At 39.6% G+C, this 15073-nt stretch overlaps 1 protein-coding gene across 1 annotated transcript in view; it reads right to left on the bottom strand.

Moving 5' to 3' along the window:
• Window positions 1-15073, bottom strand: part of MAPK8IP1 (mitogen-activated protein kinase 8 interacting protein 1) — a 56579-nt gene that overhangs the window by 11322 nt on the left and 30184 nt on the right. Inside the window, exons 4-9 of the mRNA XM_081939896.1 lie at window positions 9154-9235; window positions 7675-8547; window positions 6411-6486; window positions 2757-2929; window positions 1738-1847; window positions 186-305 (exon numbers count right to left, since the gene is read on the bottom strand). Coding sequence (XP_081796022.1) covers window positions 186-305; window positions 1738-1847; window positions 2757-2929; window positions 6411-6486; window positions 7675-8547; window positions 9154-9235 — 1434 coding nt within the window. The remainder of the gene's footprint in view (window positions 1-185; window positions 306-1737; window positions 1848-2756; window positions 2930-6410; window positions 6487-7674; window positions 8548-9153; window positions 9236-15073) is intronic.

Raw genomic sequence — 15073 nt, forward strand, 5'->3', positions numbered from 1 at the left:
TGTCGTATCTACAAGCAGGGAGCATACCATCCATCTATGCACTCAGGGTCAGAAACACTGTTCCCACTACACTACTCTAGCCAGTTGACTCCTGCAGGAATGAGATAATGAGGGCCTGAAGAATGGAACCTCCAGGGATGTGTGGACAGTGCAGGAAGCAGAGCTTCATATGCAGTCAAACTCACTTTGCTGGGATCCTTGGTGTCATCATTCTTCACAGCAATCTTAACTCCTCTCATGTTGATCTCCAGGACACAGCTGGAGGGTGGGTTAAAGTGCACAGTGAGGCGACGTGTAGTGGCAATCTGTACCAACAACAACAAAAAAGATCAACTGCCACAAACCATTAATGTTTCTTAAAGTTCCTAATCTGCTTTAGACAGCAATTTGTCTCCAGTGTAGACAAGAGTTGATTCTCCCTGTTAAGTAAGTAAGCCTAGGGTTACATCCCTAACTCTCCCCACATTTGCTCTGACCTTCTCTTGGTTTGGACTAAGCACACACTGAAAGAACAGGGCGTAATCCAAACATGTCCTTCGATCCAACAATATTTCTGGAGTTCAGGTAGGACAGTCTTGGCCCATCTTCTGCATCAACAATCTGGCAATAGTGACTTTTCCTTTACCACCCCACATTCAGATCATCATAGGAACGTGTCCATAATTTATAAATATTATCAGGTGGCCTATTTTACATCTGGTCTTTGATATTAGGGGAGGAGCACGCCCTGTGTATTTGCTTTTAAAATATTTTACCTCTCATTGTCACATCGTTTTAAGTATAAAATGCAAAATTAAATTCACAACATACCATTGCTTATCATGGGCAGTTTTTCTATTTGTAGAGTAGAAAAACATCCAATTTAAAGGAGGGTGTTTTACCTTAAAAATTAATCCAGGCCATTTCTTCACATCTTTTGCGAAGCTGCAGTTGAACTTAGAGCTAGATTGTTTTCTTGTAAAAATCATGGTTATCATGTAATACTAACCCTTCATGAGTTTCATTCCTTGCCAGTTTGGTTCTAGACCATATTCAAGATGGCCTTGCTTGTTTTTAAAACTCTTAACAGTCTAAATCTGGAAATTAATGGGAAAATCTGTTACTATAAGCACCTTCCTTTTATCTTCTGGTACTATGATTGCCTATTCAATCCTGCAAAAGGATTTTCTTGGTGGAGAAACCAAAGTAGAACTAATTATCTGAATACATATGTTCTGCTCAGAACTTTAAATGGAATTTGAAATCTCTGTTTAGATAAAGTATGTAGGATTAACAAATCCACTTGGTATTGCTAGTTGTTATATTCTCTTCTGCCTGCCACTTCTTTTAATTATATTTTGGAGTGGAGGGCGCTCTTCATCGTTCTGATATTGTTGTATTCAGGGGTGGGTTCCAGCAGCCACTACTGCCGGTTTGCTCATGGGCATACACACAGAGTGCAAGCACACAGTACAATAAAAATTGTTTTGTGCATGTGCAGAAGCCAAAAACAAGATGGCGCTACAATAGGCGCTGCCAGGAGAACTGGTTCAGGGGCATGGCAGGCCTCAGTCACTGCCGGTTCCAGTGACCCAGGCCTCCAACCCACTACCAGTTTGGCTGAACTGGACCGAACCGGTAGGAACCCACCACTGGTTGTATTGAAGAGCATTTTTTTTCTAAATAAAAATGTATTTGTCTTTACCCAAATAAAGGATCAGGAGGTTGAGGGAGAAAGGGAGAGTTGAGAAAATGTACCTTCTGCATAGCTGCACACAATACATCATTGCCTTTGTGATAAGGAACTTGGACTGAGCCGAGGAATTTCACTCGGAATTGATCCACCCAATCACTGGTTTTGCATGAATCTGAAAAATAAAGACAGTAACAAGAATCATACTGAAATAAGATACAATCTCACCTGTTGAGGTCATCACAATACCAGATACAATCTACCTGGTCTGTACTGTATACACAGAAAAAACTTTATTTTTATCACTGGAAACAACATGGTTGCTTCCTCTATGCTTCAGTGCTGAATGGAACTCATACTCAAAGCTATCATGGTGAGAAAGCATTTAAAAGAACATATTGGGAATGGGAAAGGAATATTTTTCTGTCCATGGTCATTAAAAAGATTTGATACGATTCTGTGATGGTCAGGGCTACTTCATAAAGCTAGGAGCAGCTATAATCTGAGTGAGTGGCAACAAATTTGGATCAGACAAATTAGGTTCAAAAGGAAGTAACATTAAGGCATGATTTACAGAGAAAAGTCTAGTATCTTCAGTATAGTTAGTGGCGAATTAAGGCTCACTGGTGCCCTAAGCACTGACAAAACTTGGTTCCCCCCTCCTTTGTACAAATCTTCATTGGCTTTTCTTTTCTTTCTCAACTTTGTGGTGTCCTCTTGGGCCTGGTGTCCTATGCACATGCTTTGTCTGCTTAATGGTTAATACAGCACTGAGTACAGTAAATTATTAACATTAAATTAAAAGCATCCCTTACTCCAGTCCATTGCAGTGGGGATGGGACCCAGTTTGTGTATATTTGAATGCCTTTGTGTAACTGGGAATTAAAACCATGCCTTTTTTCTTCCATTCTAATTCTGAATATTAGTTGGATTAACATTTTCTTCAGGAAACATCCTGTACAGGGCATTGCTATTATCCAAAGGGTATAGGTTGCATGAACAGCCTTCAAATCAAAGAATGTTAATGGTTAGGCTGGTCCAGACAGAGACAGAACAGAGTAGCAATCCTAAACAGAACCAATACCTGTCATATGATCTGGCTCCTTGGTGACCTCAATAGCATAGTAAGCAGGAAAGATCCCCCGATCACCAGTCCTCATGTTATAAGCTTCATACCAATAATCTTCTGCCTGAACTTCTACCAATAAAGGGTCATCCACTTCGAGCTCTAATTCATCTTCATGACGAGGCACAAACCTAAGGCGAAAACCATTGATATTTTGTGAGCAAAGCTCTAAAAATAAAAGATTAGCCTTATATTTAACAGGGTCTATGGGAATCCGATATCCTCCACAAAAATCTGTCTGAGCTTTTATTCTACAGCAAAGGGCTCATAAATAGTAGACTGTAAATTTTCAGGCCTTGATTTCACAAGCCCTTGCTCACATGAGAAGTACATCGCTGTAAGAATTCTGCATTGAGGGTTTCAAGGAGAGCAGAATGCTTAGCAATTGGATTTTCTCTCTCTCTTTTTAGAATGGCTGCTTATCTGCATAAATTATTTTTATGGTGTCATATTGTTACTAGCATAACTTGCACATGTTGCATTATCTCTTAGATTGGCCTCCAAGACTTAGGTTTCACTTTGTTTTTATGCAGTACAATAAGTTATCATAAAGCAGTTTGGTGTAGTGCTTAAGATATCAGGCCAGTATGCAGGACAGCATGAGTTCAAATCCTGCTTTAAGCTATGAAAGCCAGCTGGGCGACTTTGGGCCAGTGACTCTCTCTCACCCCAACTGTCCTCCCAGGGTTGTTGTAAGGAAAATAGGAGAGGAAGGCATGCTGGATATGTTTGCCACCTAGAGTTATTTGTAAAAATAATAAAGAGAAGATAGCTAGATAGCTAGATAGACAGACAGACAGATAGATATAGATAGATTAGATAGATAGATAGATAGATAGATAGATAGATAGATAGATAGATAGATAGAGATAGATAGAGATAGAGATAGATAGATAGATAGATAGATAGATAGATAGATGATATAGATAAATAGATAGATGATAGATAGATATAGATAGATATAGATAGATGATAGATAGATAGATAGATAGATAGATAGATAGATAGATAGATAGATAGATAGATAGATAGATAGATTAGACAGACAGACAGACAGACAGACAGACAGACAGACAGACAGACATGGATGGATAGATGGATGGAAAGATAGTAAAGCAAAACAGGAAATGCAAGCTGCATAGAACAAAGAATGAATTTCCATCCTACATTAGTGGTTCCAAATAAGGAATCTTAGATGTACTAATAACCAAAACACAGTAAGAGACAGATTGAACAATCTTTTGTTTGTTTGTTTACACCTACTTAGAACTACTGCTGGGGTGGTTTGTAACTATATATAATTAAAGATACTCAGCCAGCAAGGAATATATATAAACACAACTTCCTTCTCCTATTTTCTCCACAATAACAACCCTCTGACATGGGTTGGGCTGAGATTCATGATCTCCTGCTTTCTACTCTGATGTCTTAGCCAACAGACCAAATTGTTAGTATTAATAGTTAGATTTTATTACTAATCTATCCTCATCTCAACATTGTATGGTGCTTAAATTGAATGAAGTTTAAAATGTTCAAGATTTTTAATTAAGGATCAAGACCCAAAATTGATTCGTGTTTTACAAGGTAACCCAATGTAAGATTTGAGGATTCCATTCCAGATCAGAGAGGACTTTTTACCGATTTACTGTTATTGACGATGGATCATGTTGAGTGCATATCATGGGAACTGAAGTTCAACATGATTAGAGTGATCAGAATGGATTTGCTGTAGCAAATTCTTACAGCAACATCAAACTGAAATTTTTGGCAACACCACATGCCTGATAAATCCACAGTTTTGGTATATTTCAGGATCCCAGTGATGTTTTGAAAACTTACTTCTCTTTCCAGCACCACATTTATTAAATTATTATTACTGAATCAAAATAGGAACATGTAAAACAGCCTCACATACACACATTACATTTCCCACATAGTGAAGTTGACAGCTAAACCTTGCTAAACATCTTCCTGGATGTCCAAGAAACAGACACATAAAATATTTTGTTCATTAATCCCATCCTCAGATTATAAAATTCATACTTAACATTCTTTAAAACTTTAACATTTTGATTCATTAATTCAGAGTATTCCAACTCATTACTCCAAATTGCTTGCAGATTACCAACAACTATCTTACAGTTCAATTGTTTATAAAATTGTAGATTTAGAATTAACCAAAGCTTTATCCAATTATGACAATGATTTGTGGCATTGGACACTGCTAAAGCATCCAGTAAAAACTGTCTATTCAAAATATGTTTTCATTAACAAATTAATTATTTTAGACAATTCAGGATTTCCTTGCAACAAAGCACTGTAATTTGAAGGATTGATTTACTATAAGCTGATTTGAAATTTTAATACCATTTTTTTGCCCATGAAATAAACAAAAATTATCTGCAATTTCCATGCTAGGATTACCCACTTCCAGTTTCTCAGGGAAACAAGGATCAAATTTAAGCTTCCTTCTGAATATTATCATCCAAATATGTCTTAAAGCCTTTAGTGATGGGGAAAACAAATGACTTTGAGGGGTCCTTGGTGCTCTCTGAGCTTGGTTGTTTTCTTGACAATGTTTCATTACCCAAACTAGGTAAAATCACCAGTGCTAATAAGGAGCGGTGTTTGATCTCAGTTTATATTCTAGTGGCTTTCCCTGTCAGCGTTGGTGGGAGTGATCTTAGTGGTTCTTTGGGCTGTTTACTATTAGCTTGTTTGACAGCTCCTTGATTGGGGTATTGTTTACTTCTTAGTTGGTCTGATGTTAATCTTGGAGCTAATCTATTCTTATCTGAGGGTTGGTAGCTGATGTGGGGTGCTTTGGTCTTTCCCTCCTCTTTTTGTTTTGCTGATTGTCTCTTTTGTGCAGTTTGTAGATATTGTATATGTCTATGGTTCTATTGATGGATAATCTGTCACCTCCTAGACCAAGCCAAGTCCAAAATGCTAGAAAATGTCTAGAAGCCTTGCATTCTGACAAATTAGCCATCATTTATGCAGTAGTGCTTTATTAATGTATGGGAAAGTTCAACCAACGTTATTCTGTGTGATCCATGTTTAATCTGCTGTTCAAAAGCTGAAATATTTTCTATGTATCTGTTATATGATGCATATATGTGTGTCTCTTTTGGTCATTTGTCACTGTGTATTTTTACTTTTTTTTTACATTTTAAAGCAACTGGTGTGTGTATATGTGTTAAGGATAGAAAAAAAACCCTACCATCCAGAGGCGGGTTGCTCCCGGTTTTACTACCAGTTTGCTTCACACACCTTTTGCGCATGCACAGTTCAATGTAAATTGTTCTTCGTGCATGCGCAGAACAATTTACAGTGAACTGCGCACACACATGCACTACTAAACAACATGCCGGCAATGGCAGCAGCGACCAGGGAACCGGTTTGGGGGCGTGGCCAGCTTGGGTTGCTGCCGGTTCTGTGACCCAGGCCAAAATACCACTACCGGTTCGGTAGAAATGGGCCAAACCAGGAGCAACCCACCTCTGCTACTGTCTCATTCAGTTTGTGAGTAAAATACCTGCAGATCACTTGATAAGAAAGGCATCACTGGTTAGATGCGCAGGGAGAGTCTATCATCTACTCCAAACTTACCTGAAAACAGCTCGGTGAGTCTGCTCCTGTTCTTCCCCATTGATCATGCAAGAGAAAAGTCCAAAGGACTCAGCACCTGAAAAGACGGAAAATGCTACAGCCACCTAATCATTCTCCTCCTCAAACCATAATGTTAACTATTATTCAGAAACCGTCTTGCTAATCAGAAATCCCCTCTTATTATTTTAAATGCACAAAATATTAAAAGTAGAGAAAACCAACTTCCAATGGGAATCCACTAAAGAGAGAAAGGGAAAAAAACAGACTAAAATGCCTTCATATGTATTTTGATCCCTTGAGAACATCTACACGAAGAGAATAAATTAACTGAACAGATAGCTTCTAATGAAAGAGATCACACATCAAGACATTTTTTTAAAAAAATGCTGATGTATTTGGAATAGGAGTACATTTCTTTCCCTGAAATTCAAGAGGATGTGCGGATGTGTCAAAAAATGGCAGTCCTGAGTTTTTGATTGCTCTGTACTTGTGTGTGATGTCTACACATATATAAAAGGGACAGGGCTTTGATCATAGGATTGTGTGACCAATATCTTGACTTTTCTGATCCCCGCAGATAACCTACTGCATTTGATTTGTAATGTTCCAAATTTCTGTAAACTTGTTATAGTATATATACAATAATCATCAATTCTTCTCTCCTTTCTAATCTGTTATCAGATTTATTCATTCTTTGGATATTGAAGACTTAGAAAAACTATCATTATAGAAAAGGAATACAATTCTTGTAAGCCCTCACCACAAGATCAGTGCTTAAACCTCAACCTATCCACTTCATTCTATCTGTGGCTTTTTCAGCAACAAAACTCAAATTGTTGAGACCAACCATTTTAAATTGTACAAAGTTGTCCAGGCAACTTTCAAGGGCATTGTAATGCAAGAAAGAAATTCCCAGCAAAAATTAAAATCCATTCCAGTCCTAAGAAGAATGGTTAGCATTCTATTCTGCGCTGGGCAACCAATATTTGATGGTCAAAGAATTTGAAACACCCCTGCTATTTTCTTGCACTCTACACTAAAATTGCCATTTGATTTTGTGAAACCAGATTAGAAGTTAAGGATGCTGGTTCTTGCAGAATTTTCTTTTGTACACCTAGCAACCTTGTCATAACTCTCACTATAACAGGATTCAAACCCTTGGCAAGTGAAAGATTCCTCTGTCTCACCTCTTAGGCTCTCAATCCCTCCTACCCTCTCCCTTCTTTCTAGGGCCTGTGGGAAATGACTTTTGCCCAAAACTCACTGGAGGAACGTGACCGGCCACTCATGAAGACATTGAGGAACTTCTTGGAGAAATGGATGTCTGCCTCAGGGGTGGAGTCCTCAGAGAGACAAACAGAATCACGTTTCAGGGCATCTTCTTCATACTCCTCCCCAATGGCTGATTCATATGGTGAGGAGACACAGTTGTCATAGACGGTGGCTGAATCACTCTCGTCACTGTAACCTGAGTAACACTGTTTCAGACTAACAAGTTCGAGCTGCACATCCTCATCCACCACAAGTGTGTATTTGACTGAGTCGTAGGAGAGGGCGCTGGTATCAGAGCTCACAGAGGCCCTCTGGAAACTATGGCGAGGCCGATAGCCACCGTTACTGCTGCTGTACACAGTCCGTGGTGTGTTCATTTTGTCAGGTGAAGATAAGTAATCCAGCACCTCATCCTCCTCACTGATTGAGGAATTGGGCTTTCCTGTCATTTGTGGGTAGCTAGAAGTGTCTATGTCAGAGCTAATGGACATCCGGTTGTCACTGGACTGTGACATGAATGGCTTCTCAGACTCCAGAGGATCCAAATTCTTTTGTACTGGTGTTAGGTAAATCTCCTCAGTAGCTTCCAATCTCACATCAGTCTGGTAGCGAATACGATCCCGATAAGCTTCAGGTCCTCTTGTTACTACTACCACAGTTGGGTTCTGGGATGGGAGGCGGTTGACAGCCTGCTGCTTGTCAGGTGCTCGAGAGGAAGCCATGCAGGCTGATGCAATCTGCGTTGAAGTTGTACGCCGGCATGGGCTTTCTGTGGATGTACCCCGATCTTTGGTGGAGGCTGTGCTATTTTGGTGAGTGACCTCATCGCTCAGGCAAATATGGTCATGGGGCGGTGTCTGCTCACCTGTAGGCAGGTTAAAAAGCAAGAAGGAAGGAACACATAAAATAACCAATGAGATACAGATAACAATGTTTTGATACACTTCTCATAGCTCACTCAAAGCACTGGAGCTTTTTCTACATATTTTTCTCAGAAGATGACATCCATGGAGTTTCTACCATTTTTATCCTTCCACTTAAAAGGATATGACTTATACTTTCCCCTTCCAGCAAAACCATGAAATACCTTAGATCGAGAGACTGATGTGCTTAATGATAACTTCAAGTTTGACAAGGCATCTGAATCTAAGTCCAGTACATGTCACACTCATTCTAACACATCACATCCCCCAAAGTGCTGTTCTGTGAGTTTGACTCATATATATTTTTTAAAAAAAAAAGGGGGGGGGGGGAATGCTGGCCTAAAGGAATTGAGACACAAAAAGCCAGCTCTCAAATGGCTTGAGTCCAAGTAGTCAATTAATAAAACTACAGCATTCCTTGCAAGATGCCAGCCGAAGTGAAAAGACATTAGAAGATTATGAGGAGGAGGAGGTCCAAGCATTGGGGACTGTTCCAGCAGGCAGAAGGGTGGGGGAAAGCAAATCTGGCTGTGCTGAGATGAACTCACCCGTTTTCAGGGGGGATGATGACCGAGACACTCGTTCCTGCCAACTGTGCTTTTTCCCCAGAGAGTTGTTATTCAGAGTGTCCTGAAGAAAAGAACAAAGAGGGCTTGTATCTGCAAGGGAAAGTGGCTCATGGCACAAAGGGGCCCATCCTTCTCCTCCTACATTGGCCTCTCTCTCTCTCTCACACACACACACCCAGCGAGCTATTGTCAGTGTGCATGTGGGAAAGAGGGCTATTCAGAGGGATCCCACTACTCCCTCCATCTGTTGCTCTGCCATCTGCAGCCTCCTTGTAGCAGGCATAGAAACAGGAGAAGGGAAAAGCCAGGGTGGTGATGCAGCAGGCTACAAGAAATAGACAAAACTTAAGCCTTCTCTTTCTGGGGCCTCTTTAGTCAGTTGGTTCCTATGAAGGGGAACTGAATTACACAGATGTTTAACTCCTACCCTGTTGTCTTTCATTTAATTCAGGCTGAGGCCAGATGGAGGACTCTAAATGCAGCTAGCATTTTGTCGGGCTTTTTTTAAAAAGGAAGAAAAGAAATGGGAAAGCACCAGACTGTTCCAATGGAGCATCACTCTCACCCTCACATCACTCCAACGAGGTACTACTTAGTTTTCATATTTCCTCATTGAATCAACTGTAGAGCTGGAAGGGCTGCAAGGAATTTAGTCTAATCTGTAGTCCAACTCTGTAATGCCCAAGCAGACCAATTAAACCATCCATGAGAAATTTCCAGAGATGGAGAATCTGCAAACTCCACTCTTCTACAGATTTTATCATTAGATCAAAAGGCCTTCATTCAGCCTTCTGGCATGCCACAACATCCCACCCAGTTCTTCTATCTCATTAGCCAATCTTTGCTACAAAGAGTGGGAAGTGCACAGATACCTTCTTATGAGAGTGAAGAATCACACGAACTGGAAATTGTGGTGAACAAAACATTTAACAAAGCAGCACATGTGCATAGAGTTGTGAAAAATGTATGCCTTTCAAATATAAATGGCATTTGCATTCTAGAATAAATATTTAGTTCTACTCTCACACTTTGGTGCATAGCTGCCCAGTGTCAGCTTGTAGGGGAGATTGTTGGCATAATATGTAAAATGAATGAATGAATGAAATAAAGATACTGAAGCTCATTGTACTCTTCCCTTCAATCTCATCCACTTTTGATATACTTCATTTTTCTGACTGTCTTGTATTATACATATAGCAATAGCAATAACACTTAGACTTATACAGCACTTCATAGTGCTTTTACAGCTCTCTCTAAGCGGTTTACAGAGTCAGCATTTTGCCCCCAATGATCTGGGACCTCATTTTACACACCTTGAAGGACAGAAGGCTGAGTCAAACTTGGGCCAGTGAGAATCAAACTGCATATCTCAGTGAATTACTTATAGATGCTGTTTTATTCTGTCCCTTCCTGTCCCTTCCTACCTGCGTGGTAGTACAAAACTCTCTTATCTCTACCACTGAGAAATTGTTACATCATCAGTCCACACCTTTATCACTTCAGGTGCTTTCCTTCAAAAATCGAATGGACAAAAACTGTGTGGAAAAGATTGTACACTGCCCAGAGTCACTCTATAAGTGAAATGGGTGGTCTCTAAATTTGATGTATAAATAAATATATTTTGTATGTACCCGGGAACCAAGCTATACAAATAGGATTCATAACCAGCACTTTGAATTGGTCTCAGAAGCAAACTTTAACCAATGCATTCAGTAATACTGCTGACTTTGCTACACTTTGACTTGGCTAAAATGGCTTCCCCCCATCTTTTCTCCTCCCCCCCACACAATTATTTTTTCCCTACAGCCAGGTCAAAGTGTAAATTGAAGAAATATAAATGCATCAGAAGATTCAAGCATGGCACTCACTTTCCTGTCCTATATTTTTATGACACTGGGATGCAGTAGTTATTTTATAAATATATCTATAAGTTGGTTGTCTCATTTGATGGAATTTAGTCCTACTTCATTGCAATGAAATGATCTAGAGTATCAAAAGACCCTTCTTGCACTGAAAGCGTTTGAGACAATGCAGAGTCAACATAATTCCAAAAGCTCATTGAAGGGCATATCTGCTTTTGGAATTTAAGCTGCTCCTGTCCACTCTCATGCCATCCTGACTCTAAGCTGGTTTAAGAAAATCCTGTCCAGATGGAGTCACTACTGCAACAGCTTGCAAGGTATCCAGTCTGAATGTTGGGCATCTGTGCCTCTCACCTTTCTTTTCCAGGAAAGTAAATGACCGCTCACTTTTCTTCCTGTAGGCAAGTCTTCCTCTGTTTGTGTCTGTCTCTGTGTGTGTGTGTGTGTGTGTGTGTGTGTGTGTGTAAGCGTGTGTGTGTATACACAAATATTAAACTGAATTTGTTTATATACAAGGTTAAAACACTGAAAAACAAATATATACAGACATACTGAGCAAATATAAGAACATGAAAAGTAAATATCATTTTCATATGGCCTTATTTTTTAATGTTTTTTAGAGTATCATTATCATGAGTGCTGAAGTAGTACCACAGGTATAATAACTCTTGCCTTGGCAAGAGAAGGCTGTTGGTTTGAAACTCGGCAATTTTTAAATCGTTTCCCCCCCCTTCCCTCTGCTTTTTGACAAGCACAGTAGTGCATCTTTTTACTATTATTCCAATCACCTCAGGTAAAGAAAAATTCCAGATCCCCAGAAACTCTTATGTTTCTTCCTTGATATGATTATGTTCCTCCTTCCAAAACCTGTAAAGGTAGACTTAACTTTTTTTAGCTAAATTCAGTTTTTGGCTCAAACAGTTATATTCCTCAGAATGCCAGAATTGGTTTCAAAACCCTGTTGTCTCAAAATATTTTAAGAGCTGAGATTCTGAAAATAATTCAACAGATGCCTAATTACTATTGATAGTAGTATTAATTATAGCAGAAGGTGCATTAATAGATATTTTCTATCAATGGGAAAAAGGTAGCATATTACTCTGATTTTGGTAGGTGGCCTAAAACAGTGTGAAAAGCTGGTCCAAGTCACTGAGTGAGCTTTGTGATAAGTGAAAATTTGAAAACAGATTTCCTCCAAGCATAACTTGGCCACAGGATAGAGAAAAATAATATGAGGAAAAAAGATTAACTTCCCCACCCTGCAGTATGCTTGTGACTTTCCTCAATAATTGTGGTGGTTTCCCCCCCCCCCTTTCTTTTTTAAACTAGAAACTCCAACCATGGACCATAGGAAGTTTTATTGACGTACTGGCATTAAAGCTTATTCTGAACAGAACAAAGTTTGGCCACTTTAGTAAAATTTGCAAGGATCACATGGGCTCTCTATACTAGTGAAACAATTTTCAGGTTGCAATAATCTAGAGTTAAGTTCCAAATGCTGGTTGCTTTTTTAAAAAAATGTACCGTATTTTTGGGTGTATAAGATGCACCGAAGTATAAGACGCGCCAAGGTTTTGAAGAGGCACATAAAAAAAAAGTTTTTGCACTCTGCAAACCTCCCCAAAATGGTCCGTTTTTCATGAAAACGGGTCCGTTTCCCCCCCCCCAAAAGGCATGAATAGCCTTTAGGGGGCTTGCAGAGTGCTCCTGGGGGGATGCCCCCCCAAAACAAGCAAAAATGGCCATTTTTTGCAAAAACGGCCCCGTTTTTTTGTAAAAAAAAAGGGGGCATGGATATCCTTTAGGAAGCTTATAGAGTGCTTCTGGGGGCTGGGCGGGGTTAAAATTGAGCAAAAAACGGGCTGTTTTTTGCTCATTTCTGCCCTCCCCAGCCCCCAAGAGTGCTCTAAAAGCTTCCTACAAGCTATGCACGGCCATTTTGGTGAAGGGGGCGGGGTTTTGGGAGGCAAATAATGCTGTATTCAGTGTATAAGACGCACCCAGATTTTCAGCCTCTTTTTGGGGGGAAAAAGGTGCTTGTTATACTCCAAAAAATACGATAATTATAAACAATAATGTCTATGGAGATTCTAAGTCATCCAGGTCACAGTTGTCCCAAAGATGCTTTTTCAAGAGACAACTGGACTTTCCGGCAACTGGATCAGAAAGTCCAGTTGAAAAGGCACCTTTAAGATAAAAACAATGACATTATGTTTCTGGTCCAGCTGATTATAATAAACTCTTGGTTTGTCTTAGAAACAACCCAGTCCCTTCAGTTAGGATCCGGATCTTTGTTGCCCATTACATCTTCATTTTCACTTCCCAATATTATTTCCAAAAGTGCTTTGGGCCTCCTATAAAGCTCAGCAACACTCCTAACCAATACAAATGGTGCCTAATGCTCTATTTGGAAAATGCTTCTTTACTAGCCCAAAGAAAAGATCTTTGTTGCCCATTACATCTTCATTTCCACTTCCCAATATTATTTCCAAAAGTGCTTTGGGCCTCCTATAAAGGTCAACAACACTCCTAACCAATAAAAATGGTGCCTAATGCTCTATTTGGAAAATGCTTCTTAACTAGCCCAAAGAAAAGTTGGTGAGGTGCAGGAATTAGCAGGTCCACTGGTGAGATAGAGCTGAGGGCATGTTCACCATCTTGCCTTCTGAGAAATAGGTGGTGGTGGTGGGGGTTGTGTTTGGTTACAATCCACAGCCTTCTCTTTGATGCGATATTTCAAAGTCCCCATAACATCCTCTCCAAAGTCCAATTATATCCTGTAGCTGAAAAAGTTGTCATAACTTAACTTCACTCTTTTCTAGAACTAATAGCACCTGAGCTATTTCAGATATTGATGTGCAATATTTTTGCTTTACATATGACTACACTTTTCTGCCTACACTTAAAAACCTTCCATTGTCAACTGCATACTGAACACCAGTTCCCAATGCCACCCACCCACCCACCCCAGTCTTCACCATCTGTTTCACAGAGTGGCACCTGCTTTCCTTTGCATTTTCCAATTGTCACAGAGAAAATCTTATTTAGCAAATGAAGTTGTATCCCAGAACAGCATATAATTAAAAATAGTCCAGGGTGGAACCTTCCTCACTGCTGTATAGATGAAAGAAGAGAGAAGGATATAAAAGATGGGCAGCTTGTGAATAATTAAAGCATGAGGCCCCGAAACACTCACAGCTCCAGATGAAGGGGAAATATAACAGTACAGAAGGGAAAGCATTTTTCTGATACCACACAGTTTAGCAAAACAAAAAACAAAACAAAAAAACACCCGCCATTCATATATTTTGTATCACTTTGCAGAGCATCTCCAGTTCCTTTAAAGAAGTCTCCTGGGAAGCAGTTCTTTTAATACTTTCAACTAGTTCACCGCCTCCACTTTCCCATCTACAACTAATGCAACTGCCTTGAGTCTTTTGATATAGGCTCTACTCAATGGAAGCTATTAATATCTATTACTTTAAGACAGACTTCTCAACCTAGTGACCTCTAGAAGTTTTGGCTAACAGCTCTAGTTTTGGCTTCTAGCCCATGCTGGCTATTGATGATAAGAGTTCTGTCTTACCTGGAAGCCATTAGGTTATAGAAAACCTAACTTAAGTTGCCATAGGGTCCTTTTTATTATATCATCTTATAGATGTCTGTCTGTAATGTTTTTTTTTTGAACCACACTGGAGCTTCAAAAATCCTTGTGACCTCTACAAGGCAGCAAAGATTTACAGTTTCCTCTATCTCCTTTGAGGATTAAGCATCTAAGATCATTTTGAGTTTTGTGGCCAAGCTCAGGTCACCTAAGATTTGAACAAATCCCATTTATTCACACCTTCTTTCCTCCCAGAAGCACCCTCTCTTAGGCTTTTAGCACAATTCAGAAGATACAATAGATCTACCTTCCATGATAAATTGTCCCTTTGGCCCTAGTGGTTTTGTTTATAACTCTGATATGTCAAGGATTCTTCACAATCCCTTAGGTCAGACCTCCAGGATATCTACATTAGCCTTTATAACCTCTGCAA

This window comes from Natrix helvetica, assembly GCF_964273705.1.
Source record: "Natrix helvetica genome assembly, chromosome: 1".
Lineage (NCBI taxonomy): Eukaryota > Metazoa > Chordata > Lepidosauria > Squamata > Natricidae > Natrix > Natrix helvetica.